General features: G+C 46.7%; 1 protein-coding gene across 12 annotated transcripts in view; it reads right to left on the bottom strand.

Annotated features, from left to right (window-relative positions):
* The window catches only part of meis2a (Meis homeobox 2a), a 181,466-nt gene that overhangs the window by 24,888 nt on the left and 138,084 nt on the right, over positions 1–18,494 (bottom strand). For all 12 annotated transcript variants that reach the window (XM_030044563.1, XM_030044561.1, XM_030044562.1 and 9 more), the window contains one exon: positions 227–303. In XM_030044563.1, coding sequence (XP_029900423.1) covers positions 227–303 — 77 coding nt within the window. The remainder of the gene's footprint in view (positions 1–226; positions 304–18,494) is intronic.

The following is an 18,494-nucleotide window of genomic DNA, read 5'->3' on the forward strand; positions in this document are numbered from 1 at the left end:
TAGCTTACATATAATAATGCTACAAAGGTTGTCTGTGTGTACGTCGATGTGTGCGCCGCCGTGTGTGTCTATACGGGGAGGTGGGGGGGACTGTACATAAACGGTTTTCACACTTTAGGAGTATTAGCCGTCTTGGCTGGCGGGGAGAGGGAGGCGAAGGCTTTTGAAAATGAAAGGCTGAGCGATGCTGGTGGTGGAGATAGGGGGAGCGGAAATCTTGACTCACCAGTTGTTTACTTGTAAGATGGTGAGGCCTGTGTCTTGGGCTAGCTGCTTCTTCTGCTCTTCAGAAGGGTATGGGTGCTGCGGGAGCAAACACAGGGAGAAACGCACACATATGAGCTTCTTTGTCATACAGATTAAGACATATTTACGCATGTAAGCATTCATAAAGAGGAGAATTGCAAAGAAAAGGCTGCCTCCGAGTCATGTTTGTGGCTGTGGACTAACTACTGTATGCATTCTATATGTTCTCTTGTTTGTTGTATTGTGTAACCCAAGACTGCACCCTCTCATGACCTCGGCCCAACCCTGCCCCTCCCTAACACAGTATAGACATCCGAAACATACACGTGTCCACCCACACATGAACATATGAACACATGATTGCGCACATGCACCAGCACACGCAAGCACACACACAAGATGTGCACTTTTACACACACAAAATCAGTGCTCAACCTGTCAGAGCTGGCCAAACAAGTTTGTCAAAACTGTCAACTGTGATAACCCCGCTCCCCATCCCCATTCCCGCCCACACACAAACAATGTATATTGTACACACAGAATATATGCACTATGCACAGGAGCGTACACACACACACACACACGTTTACACTCACAGGCACACACACACTGACAAACAAGACTTTCAAACAGGGCTAACGCAGATATTCTGGTGTCTGCGGATCCTTTTATAATACCAGGCAACAGAGTGAGTGGGTGCAGATTTGCATTGAATACATTTATCTTTCCTTGAATGTCTGAGGGAAAACATGTATCCTTTTGGTGGTGGCTCTTTCATGGAGAGCAGCTGAACACAGACTAATGCTAGAAGAACAGAATGCTGTGAAATGTCTTTCACAGCCTTGCCAAGATTTCTACCTGAAAATGTAATTCTGCGACCAGGGCTGCAATGATACTATTTGTGTCAGGTCCAATCTAGAGAACATGGGCTGATATAAATGGCAGACCTTGGGCTGCCTTGCTCCCCCTGGGCCTGCTATGAAGCATGACAAAACAACAGTGATCGCTGGTGACAGATGTCTTTAAGGGCCAGATTAGGAGTCGAGGCGCACGCAAACGAAACAAACGAGACACTATGTGTTTCATTCAGCCGCTCTAGACAGACTGCATGCATGCGCGCACAGTTACGCATGCAGACACACAAACACACACACACACACACGTATGCATGCTCAAATGCAAGCACCAACACAGACACGCACGCGCAGATATGTATTCATAAACATGGCAGGAGCTCACGCACTCCTTTTAAAAGGTGACACCTCAATCCTCCTCATTTTTCCAGGAGGTTTCAAAATCCACTGACACACACGCGTCTCCCTCAAGCAAACCACCTTCAGCAGCCTTGATAACCTTAACTTTATTTTCTTTCTTTTTTTTTCAGCTCCGTTCCCTCCTCCGCACCAGTTAAGAAAGAAAATGTCATGGAGCTGGTAATGCTGCCTGGCTTCTCTTAATTGAATTCAGTGTAACTTGCAATGATAACAGTTGCTCAAGAACCGTTCTCTCATTTATAGCTGAAAGAACTGATGTAATTGAGGTTTCATATCAGCAGAGAGGGGAATTTCTCCTTTCAGGTAGCACTGCCTGTCTCAGGGTAGCCTATTTTAATTAAAGGAGAGATGAAAAAATGGTTCGAGGAATGTGCTCAATTAATAACAAACAAGGCCAAGATTGGACAAATAATGAATCCCGGCTGCAGAGAGGGATTAATCTGATTTCTACTTGTGTACGCAGTCTCTTTTAATATGCTAAAACCATTAACAAAGGAAAGATGATAATGCTTACATAGAAATACATTTTTTGATTGCCAGGTGCTGACATTTACTTGGCTAGGGGGGGACAGAGCAATTTCTGAGTTACTTTGTGTGTGTGTGTGTGTGTGTGTGTGTGTGTGTGTGTGAGTGTACACGTGAATGAGCACATGCACAGTTTGCACAAGCGTGGGTATGTGTATCTATATCTCGATGTGCATGTGTGTGTTTGTGGTCTCCCTTCCTTGGACAACAACATGTAATAAGAGCAGAGCCTCTCCTCTCCACTCCTGGGCTTCCTTGGCTTTTTCACATTAGCTATGACCTCGGTCACATCAAAACACACTCACAAATAGGCCGGCACGCACACACACACACTTCCTCTTTATGTCTTTTTGCTACACACAAACATATACACACATGCAGAGACACACACAATGAGAGAGTGCGCTGAAGATGATGTGGAACGGAGATGAGGGGAGAGGAGCAGCCTAGATTGGAAATGGGAGTGGGTCATTTACATTGTATTAAGGCTTCCTCGGCCTCTCAGGCCCAGACCCGGTCATCAATCGCCTACTGTCAGCCAGAGCGCGCTCTAGCCCGGTGATAAATACGCCGGCCCACGGCACAGCTCGTCCAGCGACCAGCGTAATGAATGGTTTGAACAAACAAGAAAGATGTCTCATCAAGGAGAGTGGGGATGTTAAAGCCCCCCTCGCACACAAAACCCCTGAGTAAGGAGATTTACTCTGACCACATAGACACGACACTAAAAAATCCTATTTCACTCAGCTCATACCCCTGCCAGCCCTCCCTCGTCCCCCCTGCTCCTTCCCTCCCTGACCGGTCAGACCGGACCACCACCGCCCCCCCTCCCCGCCCCCGCCGCCATGCGTGCGCTCGCACACATGCACACGGGAGAGCAAAATTTCAAACACGCTTACACGCACGTGCATGCGCACACACACACACTCTCGCGCGGTGTAAGTATACCTGTGTGCAGCCTCCCTTCATCCCCTGTTCATCTGTCTTCCCCTCGCTCTCTTTTCCCTTTTCATGCTGACACCCCCGACCCCCTCGCACCTCCCACCACACACACACACACACACACACACACACACACACACACACTTTTTATGGCTGCAACTGTAGGCCACCCACACTTTACGTTGTGGCAGCTTTCCTTAAAGCGTGGAGCTCTGAAATCTCAGCTACACAAAATGGTGTGTGGTGGCAGTGAGGGTGCACACACACACACACACACACACACACACACACACACACGCATGGACATGAGAACAAGGCCGGCATGGTGGGCCTGGCGGTTACAAGGCTGCAGCAGCCGTGAAATTGGAGAATGGCTATTTAGACCTCTGAGCAACCTCTTAACGTTAATTGCCTCAGTAAAAAATATATGACAGTAAATCACCCAATGTGAAAAAAAAAAAGATTAGATATGAAAAAAGTAAGCGTGATATGAATACACTGATAAATATTATACAAAACGCATGAAGTCACAGTGATAAATCATTCACTGCTCTGTTCTTGATGTGATATTTCCTGAAGAAATCCCGGACATGTCCCTCCACCCTCAGCAGACTGTATGACATGGTTATTTAATGGATGAAACATAAACACACACAGCCAGATCAAAGACGTTATTGATAATCTCCCAGCAAGCTTGGGCTCCGCTCAATACGCTGAGTTACAAACACCAAGGCCAATATCCTTAAAAGAGGATTGACCACAAAACGTAAAACAGCCAGTCTATAAATAATTAGAGCCCGAAATGAGCAGCTTCAATTTGTTGCCCGGGCCAGCGCCGGTCCTCCGATCGAAAACAAGCTCTGTTAATTACGCTGCAGCCTGTTTATGGCACAAGTGTGCACTATTCGGCCGCAAATGTTGGCTAATTCCTACAATCTGACCTGAGCATGCACAGCCTAACATTAACACAAACACATAAACACAAACGGATCATGCTCTGGCCGTCACGGAGAATCGAGCTGTGTGTGAGAGCGTGTGTGTGTGTGTGTGTATGTGTGTGTGCTGGCTAAATTACAGGGTGTGATGTGCTCTGTGCCCTCTGATAGTGCTGGATGAAATGGCCCCTGTGGTTGCAGAACATTACAAGGAGAGGCAGCTCTGAGTGCATCCTGGCATTTCACTATACACCCCATCTACCGCCGGAGCCGCCACTCTTGCTTCGCGCTGCACGTTTTGCAAACACTGACTCCTGTCCGCTAATTCAGCATCTAGTTTACTGTATGTCAAATCTGCACTTTCCCGGCTCCTGTTTGCTACCATTGTCAAACCCCACAGCCCAATCATTATCCATCCTTCCCCGCCCCCTTTTACCACTCTACCCCCTTTACCCCCCCTCCCTCCACCCAACTAACCTCCGCCCCTTGCCTGCGCCGCCGGTGGACCCCGTTGATGAATGACATCATCAGTGTGTGACATGAGTTATAGAGCCGGGTCACAAGGTCGCGGTGTCTTGCAGGCCCATTCCATGCTAATGACACCCAGGAAATGGCGGGCCATTGGCTGTTTACCCCCGACGTCATAGCAACACAAGAGTGTAAGTGATGCCGAATGGTGTGATTTGGCCCCATCTATTTTCAGTCTATTTAGCTGTCATTTATGTAATAACAACTGTATTCTATAAAAAGGGTAATTTGGTAAAGAAACATTATAATTCGGTAATTTGGTGTTGGCAAATGTTCAGTGTTGCTTTATTTAGACTGGTTTAACAGCAATATTTTATTTCCTTTCATATATGCCTTTTTCAGACTGATTGGAATCTTATTTGTTTTTTAATCAAAGCGAATGGAGGATGACGATAATATTCACTGTCAGAAGTAAATGCAATCAAATATAGGAATGACATTTTAATATGTATTCTGCATTGCAGCAGGGATAAGATTGGCACATTTAAATATCAACATGCCATTGTTAATAATGTTAGAGTTGGATTTTTCTGACAAATGACAATGGGATTGAATGCATATAGGCATTTCCTAGAGATCAAACGGATATGACAAATATATCCAGTTGGAGTTTTTGAATCCATCAGGAGTGATTACCATGCACACGGCAAAATCAGGCTTTTCAGCTGCAAGAAAGAATTTTGTGACAGATTTTTTGACTTAAATTGAAGGATGCTGCTAATTAATTCTTTGTCTGTAAACATCAAATAGACTGACAATTAACAGAGGAAGAACATCATATTTTTTTAAATTTGAAAACATGTATTTGAAAATTTTCAGTGTGCACTGCAAAAAATAATTTGTTGTATTAAATCATGTGATAAGAAAAACTACAATTGCACTGCATAATTTAAAAGATAAATGTTATTCATTTAAATGATCATCATTCATATTGTTGAGAAATTTCTGTTTGTTTGTTTATTTGTTTTGTTTTGTTTTCTAAATCAAGTCATTTTACTAGATTTAGTAAGTTCTGTTGATCAGTTTGAGCTCTTACCATTATAGAAGTGGTTGTTCTTTTTCCATCTTCATCTCTATCACACTCTCTCTCTCTCTCCCTCTCTCTCTCTCTCTCTCTCTCTCTCTGTCTCTCCGTCTCTCCCTTCTCTCTGTCTTTGTGTGTTTTGGGTGGGTGTGGGGGGGTTCGTGCTGTTTGTTTTATTTTACTGGGAACTAAGCTGCTTCCTGACAACAGCCTGAAAACAGGCAAGAATGCCACATGACTCAATGACTCAACCTTGCTGCTCTCTCTCCGCTCTCTCTCTCTCTCTCCGCTCTCTCTCTCTCTCACTCAGCAGATACAGCACGCCAACTTACAAACTGAACTCACAGGATGCCAGCCTGCAAACCACACACACCGCATGCCACCCTACGATAACAGCGAACCAAAGCACAGCCATATCTACACTTAACACAATCTGCATTCAAAACATACCACTACACTTCTGCCTCTCTCGCTCTCAGACTCCACAGCCTCCACAATGAGTCTAAGGGCTCTCAGCAGACTGCCCTCTGACAGTAAAACAGTGATGATTGCAAATATAAGGAGGACTGGTGAGGCCCCGGGCATCCATAATGGAGTGAAGGGCCCCCAGTCTGTCTGTCTGCCTCTCTCTCCCTCTCTGACTGGCTGGTTGCTTGGCAGTGCATCAGTACTACTACTGCTGTTGCTGCCACGGCCCCTCACAACAATCGCTGGCTAGGCTCCTGAAGCCGGCTCCTGGACCCCAGCCAGCAGCCTGTTTGCTCTACACCATTAATTTATGTTCACTGGAGATGGTGCAAGGTTCTAGAGAAGCTCTACGGCATAACTGCCCTGCTCGCCTGCCAAGCTAGCTGCAAAGGGAGCGAGGGGAGTCAGGAGGAGGGAGGAGTGAATGGAGGAAGGGAGGCGGCGTGGAAGGAGTGGGTGAGTTGAGTCAGGGGTGAGGAGGGAGCCCTGGAGGATATCTGAGATATAGGCATCTGATTGTACCAAGCTCCGTGAGGCTAAATAGCAATCACTCCCACACAATCCCAATGCACCTCCAGACTTCCCTGATCGACCAATGAGAGGAGAGAAACGTTTTAGGGGAGCGTTTCCTAATGGTATCATGCATAATGAATTGATAAGATATCAGTTTTATCCAATAAAGAACATAATGGGGAAAAACTGGGTTCATTATCTACATACAAATTGACAAAAAGACTCCCAAACAAGGCTCAGCCAATAGGTGTATTGAACTTTGCCAACAGTTATATACATACAATGTGTGTGTGTGTGTGTGTGTGTGTGTGTGTGTGTGTTGTGCTGCGGACCTGGTCTCAGACGTGGCCTGCAGCAATAGAGATGTGCCTATTAAATCGTCAGATCGAGTTCATGGCTTCTTTTTCCACCACACGGCTGCCCCTCCGCTTTCAAGAGGAGGAATATGATCCCTCCATCCTTACAGTGGAGGCCTGCGCTCCCTCTCTATCTTTTCTTTCCTTCGATCGCTCCTTCTTCCACCGCCCTCCACAGGCCCCAGCAGCTATCCTTTCCTTACTCCACACTAAGCCATTTGGCCTCGTCTCGTATCCTCGTCACATTGCCTCTTCTCTCTCCTCTCCTCTCCTCTGCTCTCCCTCGTTCAAAGTTTCCGCTGAAGCTTTAAGCCAGGTCCTAGAGGGCAGGAATTTGGCCTGGTTTTTCAAACCAGTCTGTTGGCTTTGTTGTGGTAACTGCCTGCTCAGGGGCACCCAGCTCTGCTCTGCTTAGCGGCTCGCCTGATGTCAACACGCAGCCACACTCAGCACTTGCACTCAAGAAATCTTCATAACATCTTTTTTTTTTTTTGTGATGTCTAAAACCAAGCCATAAGGATTTCCTCCCTAAAATTATTTTTTGCCCCTCTTAATTTTCTAAAATCTGACTTTTGCGAGATCTAATTAATTTTCTTCTTTCTTTATTTTCTTCTCTGTGCCTCTCTGTTGTTGCTTGTTGGGAGGTGATTGGTGTCTTCATTTTGTGAGGGACTTTTAGGGCCTATAAGCTGATCATTAGTGGCCTGGCACAATCACCATGGGCCAGTGAAAGGACAAGACCCACCCAATTCGCCTGAACAGGACCTCCCACATCCCCACCACTTGTCACTGTAAAGTCATAAAGTCACTGGGAGCCTGTGCTGTAGCTAAAGCATAGTGTGCACCCTAAGCCTCAAGACAAACATGAGCACTGCTTTAATGACCTGTGTACACATTGTAAAGCAATGATTTTCTAAACAGATTAACAAGCTAAGATGCAGAGCGGGGCTTGGACTATGAAAAATTGCGGGTTTGGTTTTGAGACGGAAGTAGAAGATGAGCACAATTTGTTTTACAAAAAAAAAAATGTGTCAAGCCTGTTTTTAGTTCCCTGAGACAGAATTTTCACTGAAAAATAGAGGTTCTTGTTTTGTGGGTGAAAGTGATTCCAGAGCTCACAGGCCATTCATTAGACCATTAGGCAACTAACTACCTCATAACAAATATGGCCTTAGCCTGAGTTAACATCCTTTTTCTTTGGCCACACATTACCTCCCACCTTAAAGATACTTTACAGAATAATTAAATATGGTCTGCAGGCTGAGATTAGTACACTCCATCTTGTCAAACTGAAGTTTATGTGCCAAAGCACAAGGGGCCGGTGTCAAGACAGCAGAACAGTTACAACACACAGACCGCTGATAAAGTCTGTTGGGAAAAGGACTTAATATTAACATACAGGCTCTCTTTAGGTTGATCCTCTTTCTCTATTGTGTTCCTCTGACATTGTTTAACTTCGCAAGCCAAAGTAAAGTGGGGCTGATCTTCAATTGAAATAGAAACAGGTTAAATTGTGGAAAGAAGGAGAGAGAAAGAGCGAGAGAAAGGGGGTTTGTTCCCTCTTCAAACAGAAGCTCCTGAGAGCAGCCACTTGACGGTTCTCCCTTTCATTGTGTATTAACTTAATGAGCATAAGTATTCAAATACACAACCAGGATTGCTTTTAGCTCTCTCTCTCTCTCTCTCTCTCTCTCTCTCTCTCTCTCTCTCTCTCTCTCTCTCTCACACTCCCTCTCTCTGTCTCTTTAAGACTCCACATTCTCTAGAGAAAGGCCACTACCTTCTAATAGCCGGCCTCAGGACAACAACAACACAAGAGCACAACCACTTACAGAGGACAAACAAGAAACCCCTGGGGCCAGCTATGGAATGTCAAGCCAATTTGGAAGATATCACAGGACATTTGTAATGTCAATTTCTGTTTTCAGGTCAAAAATCAAAGCCAAACATGGAGGGTAACATTTGTCCGTTACAGTCTAGGCAGGAACACCCCCCCTCTCCCCGCCAAAAAACAGCTGCAGGGGACACTTCCTGTTTGCTAATGATGCTAAATGTGTTCAAGTCAACCATGTCAACTTTTCGCCCTTTCTGAATGGACAGCTGGGGTGGAAGGAAGGAGATTCACTCCTCTGTCTTTCTCTTTCTGCCTCCCCCCTTTTTTTTCTGTATCCTTTGCAAGTGAGAGAAGCTCTTAGGCCTGTGACAGACAGACACTCAGGATCATGTCCCTGTCAGTGAAACAGAAGAGCATAGCTGATGGTAACCATAGGTGCATTCATCTCAGATCACAAGTACTTCCATGGAACAAAGCCAGCCGAGCCCTGATCAGTCACCACCCCGTCCCTACCTGTTGTGTCTGTTCTCTTTTACTGAATGCCATTTCTGACTTTCAGAAATGCACATCCTCTGAGCCCTCCTTTCATCTAGGGGTGTATGAGTCAAGGAGATAACTCCTGTCATTGCTCAACACCCCCGGGGCGGCCGGCTGCACAGGGCTGTGTGGACTGACAAATGCCCTCAGGATCTTTCACTTTCTTAATGTTCCTCAAAGGAGAGTCGACATGTGACGGGAGTTAAGATGCCTTGATGAAGTGCCGCCATGAGAAGAGAAGAGAAGAGAAGAGAAGAGAAGAGAAGAGAAGAGAAGAGAAGAGAAGAGAAGAGAAGAGAAGAGAAGAGAAGAGAAGAGAAGAGAAGAGAAGAGCTATATAGCTTTTAGGCCTGGCTAATAGCAACCACTCTTTAAGTGCATTCTCCCATCCTCCCTCACTCTCCTTGTAGTGCTCTTGGGCTCAATCCTGCCCGGGGGCCGAGGTGACCTTTGACCTGGCTGGCCTGCCTGGCTACAGCCCTCTCGTTTGTTAGGGGCTTTATCCACTGACAAAGCAGGCAGGAAGTTGGCAGCCACCCAGCAGCCCCATGGGAGGATGACCATCAGCTAGCTCAGCTTACCGCTTATTACAGGATGGTGGGGAGCATGTGTGTGTGTGTGTGTGTGTGGGTGGGTGGGTGAGTGTGTGTGTGTGTGTGTGTGTGTGTGTGTGTGTGTGTCTTGTATTTGTGCGTGTGTCTGCATACATCCTTATGTGTGTGCTGGCTACTGGGTTTGTCTGCATGCGTGTTTGTGAATGTGCACGTGTGCAATTGCATGCCTGTTTGCTTGTGTGCACATGGAAATTCTTGTGTTTGCATGCACATGTGGGGGCGAGAAACCAAATCAGAAATGTGACTGACCTTTTTTTTTTTTTTTTCGTGCTAGCAATTTTTTTTACTCTGCTAACTAATGACACACAAAGAATAAGCCTGGAAGCTACAAACGTCCCGGTCTCAGAGCTAACCCGATCAGCTATGCATGTTAGCGACAATCAGGCAACCTTCCAGCCGCTGGACTCAGGGGACCCCAGCACACTTCAGTCTCTCTCTCTCTCTCTTGCTCTCTCTCTCTCTCCTCCTCATCGCAGCCTGCTCATCGGAGCGCTCAGAACAGCTCACTAAAACATTATATCATAAGACACTCCAGTTTCACTCTCGCCACTCCATAAAAGTCAGGTAATTCATACTTCATTTATATACCTTCCCATTAATAAAGCTGATGAACTTTTACTCCTTAAATCTAATGGGCCATTTTGCCCTGACTGCCAGTGCTCACCTTTTTTTTTCCTTTCTCTCTCTTTTTCTCTCTCTCTCTCGCTCTCTCACTATCTGTCTCTCTCATCTACTACTACTATTGCTGGAGAGAAAGCTATGCTAATCCACAACGCCACTCAGCCGCTGCTCACGTACAGTGTTTTATGGGCCGATGGAGAAAGAGAGGGATTTGGAGATTTTTGAAGCTTCTGACTGACCTTTGCAACAGACAAGCAGTGACACGTACCGTATGGTGGATTTGCTTTAGCTTTGGTGGTACTCTCTCGCTCTCTCTCTCTCTCTCCACCTCTCTCTAACCGGGTGCAACAGTGGGTCATTGACCCCTGGGCCTAAAGCAAGGCATGATGGCTCCCCAGCTCGGAGGCTGTTGACAAGCGTCTGTGTTCTTTTCAACAACTCGTTGAACCACCCCCCCCCCACCCCTTCCCTTCTCAGGAATGTAACACAACCACTCACTGAGGTAACTCAAGCCCCTCCCCTCTCACATCCTTCATTTACAGAAAGAGAGAGAGAGAGAGAGAGAGAGAGAGAGAGAGAGAGAGAGAGAGAGAAAGACCAACTGGGGGTGTAAGACAGCTGTTGTTGTTTTATCTTCCTGGGCCCCCCCTCACCCCTTTGCCCCCCCTCTCCCTTTAACTCTTGCTCCCTCTCTATTTTTTTCTCTCTCTTTAGATTTGCTTCTAGCCCACTGCCTACGGAATAATTAATGATGCAATTGAGCTGAGGAGAGGACTCTGACCAGCAGGGGCCGTTCCTGAATGCCTGGGTAGCCGTTTTATGGAGGACCGGAAAATAGAAGGAGAGAAAGACGTGGAAAGACGGATAGGCAAGGGAAGAGAGAGACATAAAACAGTCAGACAGTGAGAGAAAGAGAGATTGTTAAGAGTCTATTCCCCCAACAAGCCCGAACCTGGTCTTCCTCTCTGTTTTCATCTGCTGTAGTCTATTCCTCTATCCCCATCCCCCTCTCCTCTCCTCCATCCTGATGGCAGGATTGGGGGGCCTGACCTGTCTGGTGATTGATGGTAATGTCTCAGGAAGTCATTTTCCCCGACAGCGCCCTGCCGCCTTTCACCAGGCCTAGTGCAGAGGTGAGCCCATCACACGGACGCTTTTAACTCTTTGCTCACTCGCCGTTTGCTCACTCCCTCCAACCCATCCATCCAACAAACCCCCCCCACCTGCGCCCCCCCTCCCCCGACCAGGCTCCCCACTTCCAACACAAGGCCAAGACCATGACTCTAGTCAACACCATAAACATAAAGGTTGCCGTGTTTTGATGTGGATGGGAAAGTTGGTTACCACAAATGACAATTCCTTCGCCAACAGAGGAAAAGAGGAAAAAAACACTTTAATGGTAAGCTTTGCAGGACAATGAAAGTAAAAGCCCCATCGGCCAAGTAACGTGGGCCATCTTGAAGTGGATCTACCAAGTGGCCCCTAATTCAGGGTGCTGGGGATGGTTCCCCACGACTCTATTACTGTCAGCGCTTACCACCTCCATTATGGCAATTAGGACATGGTTCCAACACTAGGAATGCTTTGCTATGCTCTGGAATTGCTAACATCTGCCGTGCCTCTGCTCCATGTGTCAGAGAGGAGTTGTCTTTTCTTAAACACACATCTTTTTACAGTTGCCGTCTCTCTTTTCTGCCCCCCACCCCCCCGCGCTTCTTCAACGCTGCACTCCACATTTATTTTCTTAATTCGACTCAAACTGTGCCTTAAAGAGATCCCTCTCAGTTTGAGTCCAAATAACCTAAAATGATCCGTGAAGAGCCTCGCGGTTCCCGTTTTCAATAGGCTTCATTAGTTTTTAATATCTAACCAAGGAAAGGAGGGGAAAAAGGCATGGAGATAATCAATGGAAAAGGACCGGTAGCCTATTAATCTCCCCCAAAGGATTGTGGGTTAATACACGCTCTTGCATAGGCAAACACGGCTGTGTGGTGAACACATCTGTCTGCCTGGATGGGCTACTTAATGAAACAGCCAGCGTTTGGCTGGTGAGATGGATGTCATTCCCTCTGTGAAAAATGACTCCTCTCTCCCACTACGTCGAGGCAGAGCCACAGATGATAGGACTCCATTCAATTCACTGGAGACCTGACTGTGTCCCCGTGTGAGAGCAGCTTTAACAATGAGGGTGCTGGGCAGGACAGGCAACGCATGGCCACTAGAGCAAGTCCTCATGGAGATCATATCAGGGATTCCTAATGTGAACAAGAGGCTGACTGATCTGGGAAAGAGAGCAGAGAGAGAAAGACTGGAAGAGGAGTAGTACAGTAGAGAGATAAAGAAGTAAAAGGACAGGAGGGAGAGGCAGGCTGAACCACCTGGGATTGATAAGCAGGCTTGAGTGTGTCTGTTGGTTCAAGAGAGTAATGTGTGTGCGTATGTGTGTGTGTGTGTGAGCGTGCATGCATGCTTGCGGTTCATGTGTGTGTGTTGCGACAGTGTCTGAAGTGACCCCTGGTCAGGGAGTCCTGTAACAGGAGCTCACCTCCGGTTCCGCGAGCCCTCCTCTCAGTGTGCTAAACAGCCACCTGAAGACAGGATTAGCCATTGTGACCCAGCCCCAGAGGTAACTGAGATACACCTCCGGGGACAGACATGAAACACACACTGTCACGTGTTGCAGGGACACAGCCAGGTGGGGAGAGATAGACGCAGAGTAAGAGAGGGGTGAAAAAGCTGTAAAGTAGAGACAGGACGGGAGACAGGTGGCGTCGGGGATTGGAAGTGCAAACAGGACACCTATAAGAGGATGACTGGATGGAGCGTACAGTATGCCTTTGAGCAAGCCAAGGTGAAGGTGTTGGTGGTGTTTGCCGTTGTCTAGTGAAAACAACGCAACAGAGCTTAAGAGGATTGGGGGACCTGACCCAGTGCCTTGGGGTGGCTGAGATTTGCGCCTGAATGTAAATTGATGCCTGTCAGCCTGTCTATGACTCACCCCTGACAGTGTATACGCATGTGTGTTTGTGCATGTGTGTATCTGTGCGCACATACAAGTGTGCGTGCTCTGGTGTGACAAATGAGCAGTGCTTAATTTGCCACTGATTATGCGGGCTGCGGGTGCCCTAAACCCCTTTGAACTTGTAATTGCCGCTGGTTTCAGTAATGAACATTAAGGGGGATTCAGAAACGTGTGGCTAATTACACGTTTTGCCCCCCTTTTTCATTTCTCCATCTTAATGCTGGATGAGAAGGAGGAGAAGGAGGAGCAGAAGGAGCAGTAGGAGGATAAGAGCCAAAGAGGAAGTTCAGGGTTGGTAGGCATACACTGCTGTTGTTGCCCTCTTTATCTAAATAATTGTACAAGCTGGTTTATGGGCTTTAGAGAGGTGCTTTGTGTGTGACTCGCTGCCGCCCGAGGGATATGGGGGACTAGCTTTCCCCACGATCAATATTCACAGAGATTCACATCTGGAGCCAAGGCCTGCTCTGCTTAGATTTGGATTTTTTTTTTCTTTTTATTTGATTTTTTCATCTTCTTTCTTTGGTTCTTCGTCTATCCATCTGTTTTTTTTTTTCTTATCAGCGGGCGGTACAGCTATTTTTTGATACAGGGGCTGTTCTTTATCACACATGCTCATCTGTGTAGCCTTACATGATCTTAGAGGATGTGGCCGCCGAGAAATTCAAAGCCCTGAAGTGAACTAGGTCTGCTCATGGCCCGGTGTATGTGAAAGGCTGCGCTGCATGAGCAGTGGTGAATTCTGGGTATACGGCAGGAAAATCCATTGAGATCAGTGGAGAGCGAAGAGTCAGGGGAAGGAACAACAAATTGACCTGCCCAGCTTCAGTCTTTGATGTGGACCGCTGCTCTCTTAAAAAAGAGACCATAAGCCCAGAATGGGAAAGAGAGAGGACATCAGTGAAAAAAAAAAAATGAAAAGGTGAGGAAGTGGAAGGGGAGGGGGGTGAGAACAAGAGGCATGGCTTCCAGTTATAAGGACCCCACTGTGCAAGAATCCCACTGCCTGCCCCTGGACTGAGACCTGGGCAAAACAAAAGCATGCATTTGAGAGGGGAATGAAGGGAGGGGAGAAAAATCACACAAAATGGCAGGAGTGGGATTTGGTGCAGCCTGGGTCCCATGACAAACCAAACAGTGAAACACGGTCTGTTTTTGATTTCTACTCCATGCCTCCATCCCTCAACCTTTTCCCTCTCCTTCCCTCCCTCCCCTCCCTGCTTTAGCCTGGTTTGCTGTTTCCATGCTTGTGCTGTTCCTTTTCCCCCTTGCATTTCCCTCTCTTGGTGTGAGATGAATATCAAAGCAGTGCCGGGGCAGCTTGGAGGCCTGCAGCAGAATCTCATTGGCCTCCATGGTCACCAGCATGCAGCAGCCACCATTCTAGCAGCGCTCACCACAACCCCACAATCATGGGGGATGAGGATAGCCTGCAGGGGGGGAAACTCCTGGTGAGGAGCGGGGGAATTTGAGGAAACTACCCCTAAGATCTGAAACCAAAATCCTCTAATACATTTTCTTATGAGTAAGATAACCTGGAAAGTATAGAAATGGGAAATGGCACCGAATCAGCTGCCACCATCTTAATAACCCCGGTTTTCCACCAGGGACAAGCACACTATCGCAATCCACCCTGCCAGCTCCAGCAGTATCCATGACGTCACTGAGCCCCATTTCCCAAGGAGTCAGCCCAGCAAGGCCCTCGCCAATGGATCAATGTTATGACTACAGCAGCAGAGGGTTGTGTTGCTGTGGGGAGGGGCGGGTGAAGGGTTGCCGGGCTGGGGCCTATTCCCACTAAAGCATAGGACTTTAAACAAGTCTGTTCGGCTGTGAGTGCATGTGTGTATACGTTCTCGGAGTCGCCTCGCACTGTTCAGAGCAGTGAGTTTATAAATCTGACTGCCCTCCATAGACCCGGCTCTGTTTGTGCTCTGCTCCGGTCAGGGCATGTGCAGTCACCTCTGCAGGGGCCGGTCAAACTCACGCTGGGCCCTTGGATCTTCCATGTGGAGAAACCCTCAGCAGAAGCTCACATAAATACGTGCAAATGCATCTCTACGTCTTCATTTTTCCCTTGTTGTCTTATTGTTGAGAATGTTGCAGGTTGCTTTTTTTTTCTTTTCTTTTCTTTTTTTTTTCACTTTATGGCAAGTATTGTGGAGTTTCACATGGCTTAATCACCTTCAAGCAGCGTGAATGTGTTGTAAACAGCCCCTTAGCGAAGGCGCTCATTTCTGCTACTTCATTAAACAACCTGCATTAAGATGCAAACAGCAGGAATGAAAATTAACAGGGAGGGAGGGAAAAAGGAGGGGCCATGGGATAGAAGGAGGAGAAGTAGTGGGGGAGTTAGAGAGGCGGCGAAAAACAGGTATCCCTGCATTCCCATATACACAATAAAATACTGCTTATCTAGGGGATAAACAAGGAGTCTATGGGAATGAATAGGTAAAAACAACAAACATCCCAGTTATTTTCAGTGCTTACACACAAGCACACACACACACACATGGTGTAGTGTATGAAAGCTTAATGTGCCATGCTTTATATGTCAATGTATTCCACGCGGGTTTGGTCGGCTTTGAAGTGGAACTATGACAGATCTGGATTAGGGGGCAAAGTGTAAAGGTCTGATGTCGGAGCATGAAACGATTCAGGGCTTATTACATTTGAATGCTGTGCTAAACCTCTGGAACAGCTACCAACGACGCCAAAGCGCAATGTAAACAAGGGCTTTGTCAATCACAGAGCTGTGACACTAGCATCGCTGGAAATTATTGTGAAAAGGCTCTCAGACGCCAAACGTTGATGCGGCTTGACTATAATTATGCAGCTTGCAAGTAAAGGGGAGTCACTGGATCCCACCTTCTAAACTTTCAGACTTTTTTTTCCTACTCCCCTTCTATGAAAAAGCCCCTTGTTAGACATATAAAGGTAATTTGTTAAATGAGTCCTTAAAAGCTAAGTGAAAGAGCATAGAACCTGAGAGAAATAAGGAATTTCTCAAGTATCTTTTGACTGTAGTATTTCTCTCTGTCTCTCTCTATCACTCTCACTCTCTCTCTCTCTCCCCCTCTCTGCCTGTGTGAGTGTCTTTTCCCTGTGAGGCCTGTCTGTGGTGTGGCAGCCCCACTATGGTGGCCAGGCTGGAGAGGAACAGATGGCAGACTGGGGTGGCTTGTGTCTCTGTTTTCCAGGGTCGCTGGGTAGCCAGCACTCGAACACAGAGTCAGACAATAGCTAGGCAGCCCCCTCTCCAACCCCCCCACCACCCCACCCACCCCCAAAACCCTCTTCCACAGTCATTATCAATGGCTTTGGTGACTCCCGTGCTAAACATCACCAACCATCCCATCATATTGTCACTAACTTCTGTTTTGTAAACGTGCGCACAAAGCAACGTGATGACTCTCTTCCTTGCAACGCCTGCTGATAGTCACACACAGAGGCACACACACGCACACACACATTTGGGCAGTGGCAGTGAACCGAACTGTCGCCTGGGTTGCTACGGGTGACTGGAGAGCTGACTTCTGGGCTCCGAGGCAAACGGGCACATGACAGATTAGTGTGTGGGCCTCCTCCAGGCTCCCACCTCTGTGACCCTTAGGAGCCCCCTCTTTACCCCTCCTCACCCTTGCTCTTTCCCTTAAACCCCCCCCCCCCTCCTTCTCTCCCCTTCGTCTCCACCCTCTCTTTACTCAAGCACACAACAACCTAAGGAGGTGAAAATAAAACGACTGCCCCGCGTGCCTCACTGAAACTTACTCCAAAGTTGTTTTCCCACAATAATCCTAACATCACTCGGGTAAAATTAAAACACTAAATGGTATTTTTTCATATAGTAAGAAAATATAATATGTAAAATTTAAAAAGTCAACAATAAATGATGAGAGTAAAGGCAGCTAACCAAACAAACAATGTTAAAAAATATCTATATATGTCATGTATACTGGAAAAATAATGCAGGCAGCAGCAAATATGGAATAAACAGCTTCCAACGGTTTGGTGCAGGAGGAAGGACTTGTGTATTTCAAACTGTTTGCAGATGTGTGTCTCCAGCAGTTAAATGCAGCTTGTACTGGAACAACAGACAAGGATTAGAAGGACTAGAGGAGCTTAAACAAAACTGGGGATACTACAGGGCTGACTGTTTAGTCTACTCAAACAACATGCCCTCTCTTTTCGAGGGATGGACTTGTACACTTGTTTATCATATGGGACAAACATCCGTTGCCAGGGTTTGGCCTTGCCTGCGCCCATGTCTTGTGAATGACCCTAGCCAGCTCTTTTATGTGTTCCTATAAAGGGCGGTCGAGGGAGCAGCTCCCATAGGAGGGCTCGACCTGACGATGACACCCTGTTGTCATGGAGACTAATGCTATGTTGGGCTGGTACTGGGAGTGTGTGTGTGTGTGTGTGTGTGTGTGTGTGAGATTGGTAGTGGTGGTGGAGGGAACCACTGTCCCTAGTGTATCTAATGATGTTTGCACCACAATGCACTCATCTCCTCACAAAGTGTGACGTGTCCTCGCTCTCGTTAACCCCTGTATTAACAGGGTTCACATGGCCATGGCGGGATGCTTGAAGCGATGTTGCCAGTGTTGCTATTGACAGAGAAGTTTGTGTAACCAATTTAGCCCTATTCACCGTGGTTTCCAAAGAGGCAACAGCATTCCTACTCAGTTTATATTCTCCACCAGTACAACAAAGAGGAGCTGCATGATGTTGCATGGATATTATGTTAATATTGTAAAGAGTGTAGATATCTTCTGAGGTTTTGGATTTATCATAATATCATGATATGGCACACCTGTTTTCTTTTCCTGTTTTGAAAGGCTGCTTCACTGTAAAGGGATGCAATTTTCTAAAATGTTCTCTTACTAGCCTCTACCTTCTTGCTTACTGTATGCACATTACTAATGATTGTTTATCAAGAATGTCTTGTGTGTAGCTATCTTATAAAAGCACCAATAGGCATCTCTACAATATCATCACAATATTGATATTGTGGTGTTCAGTCACTACCACTATTGTGATATCTGATTTGGT

The sequence above is a fragment of the Myripristis murdjan genome, chromosome 22 (genome assembly GCF_902150065.1).
Source record: "Myripristis murdjan chromosome 22, fMyrMur1.1, whole genome shotgun sequence".
Taxonomy (NCBI): domain Eukaryota; kingdom Metazoa; phylum Chordata; class Actinopteri; order Holocentriformes; family Holocentridae; genus Myripristis; species Myripristis murdjan.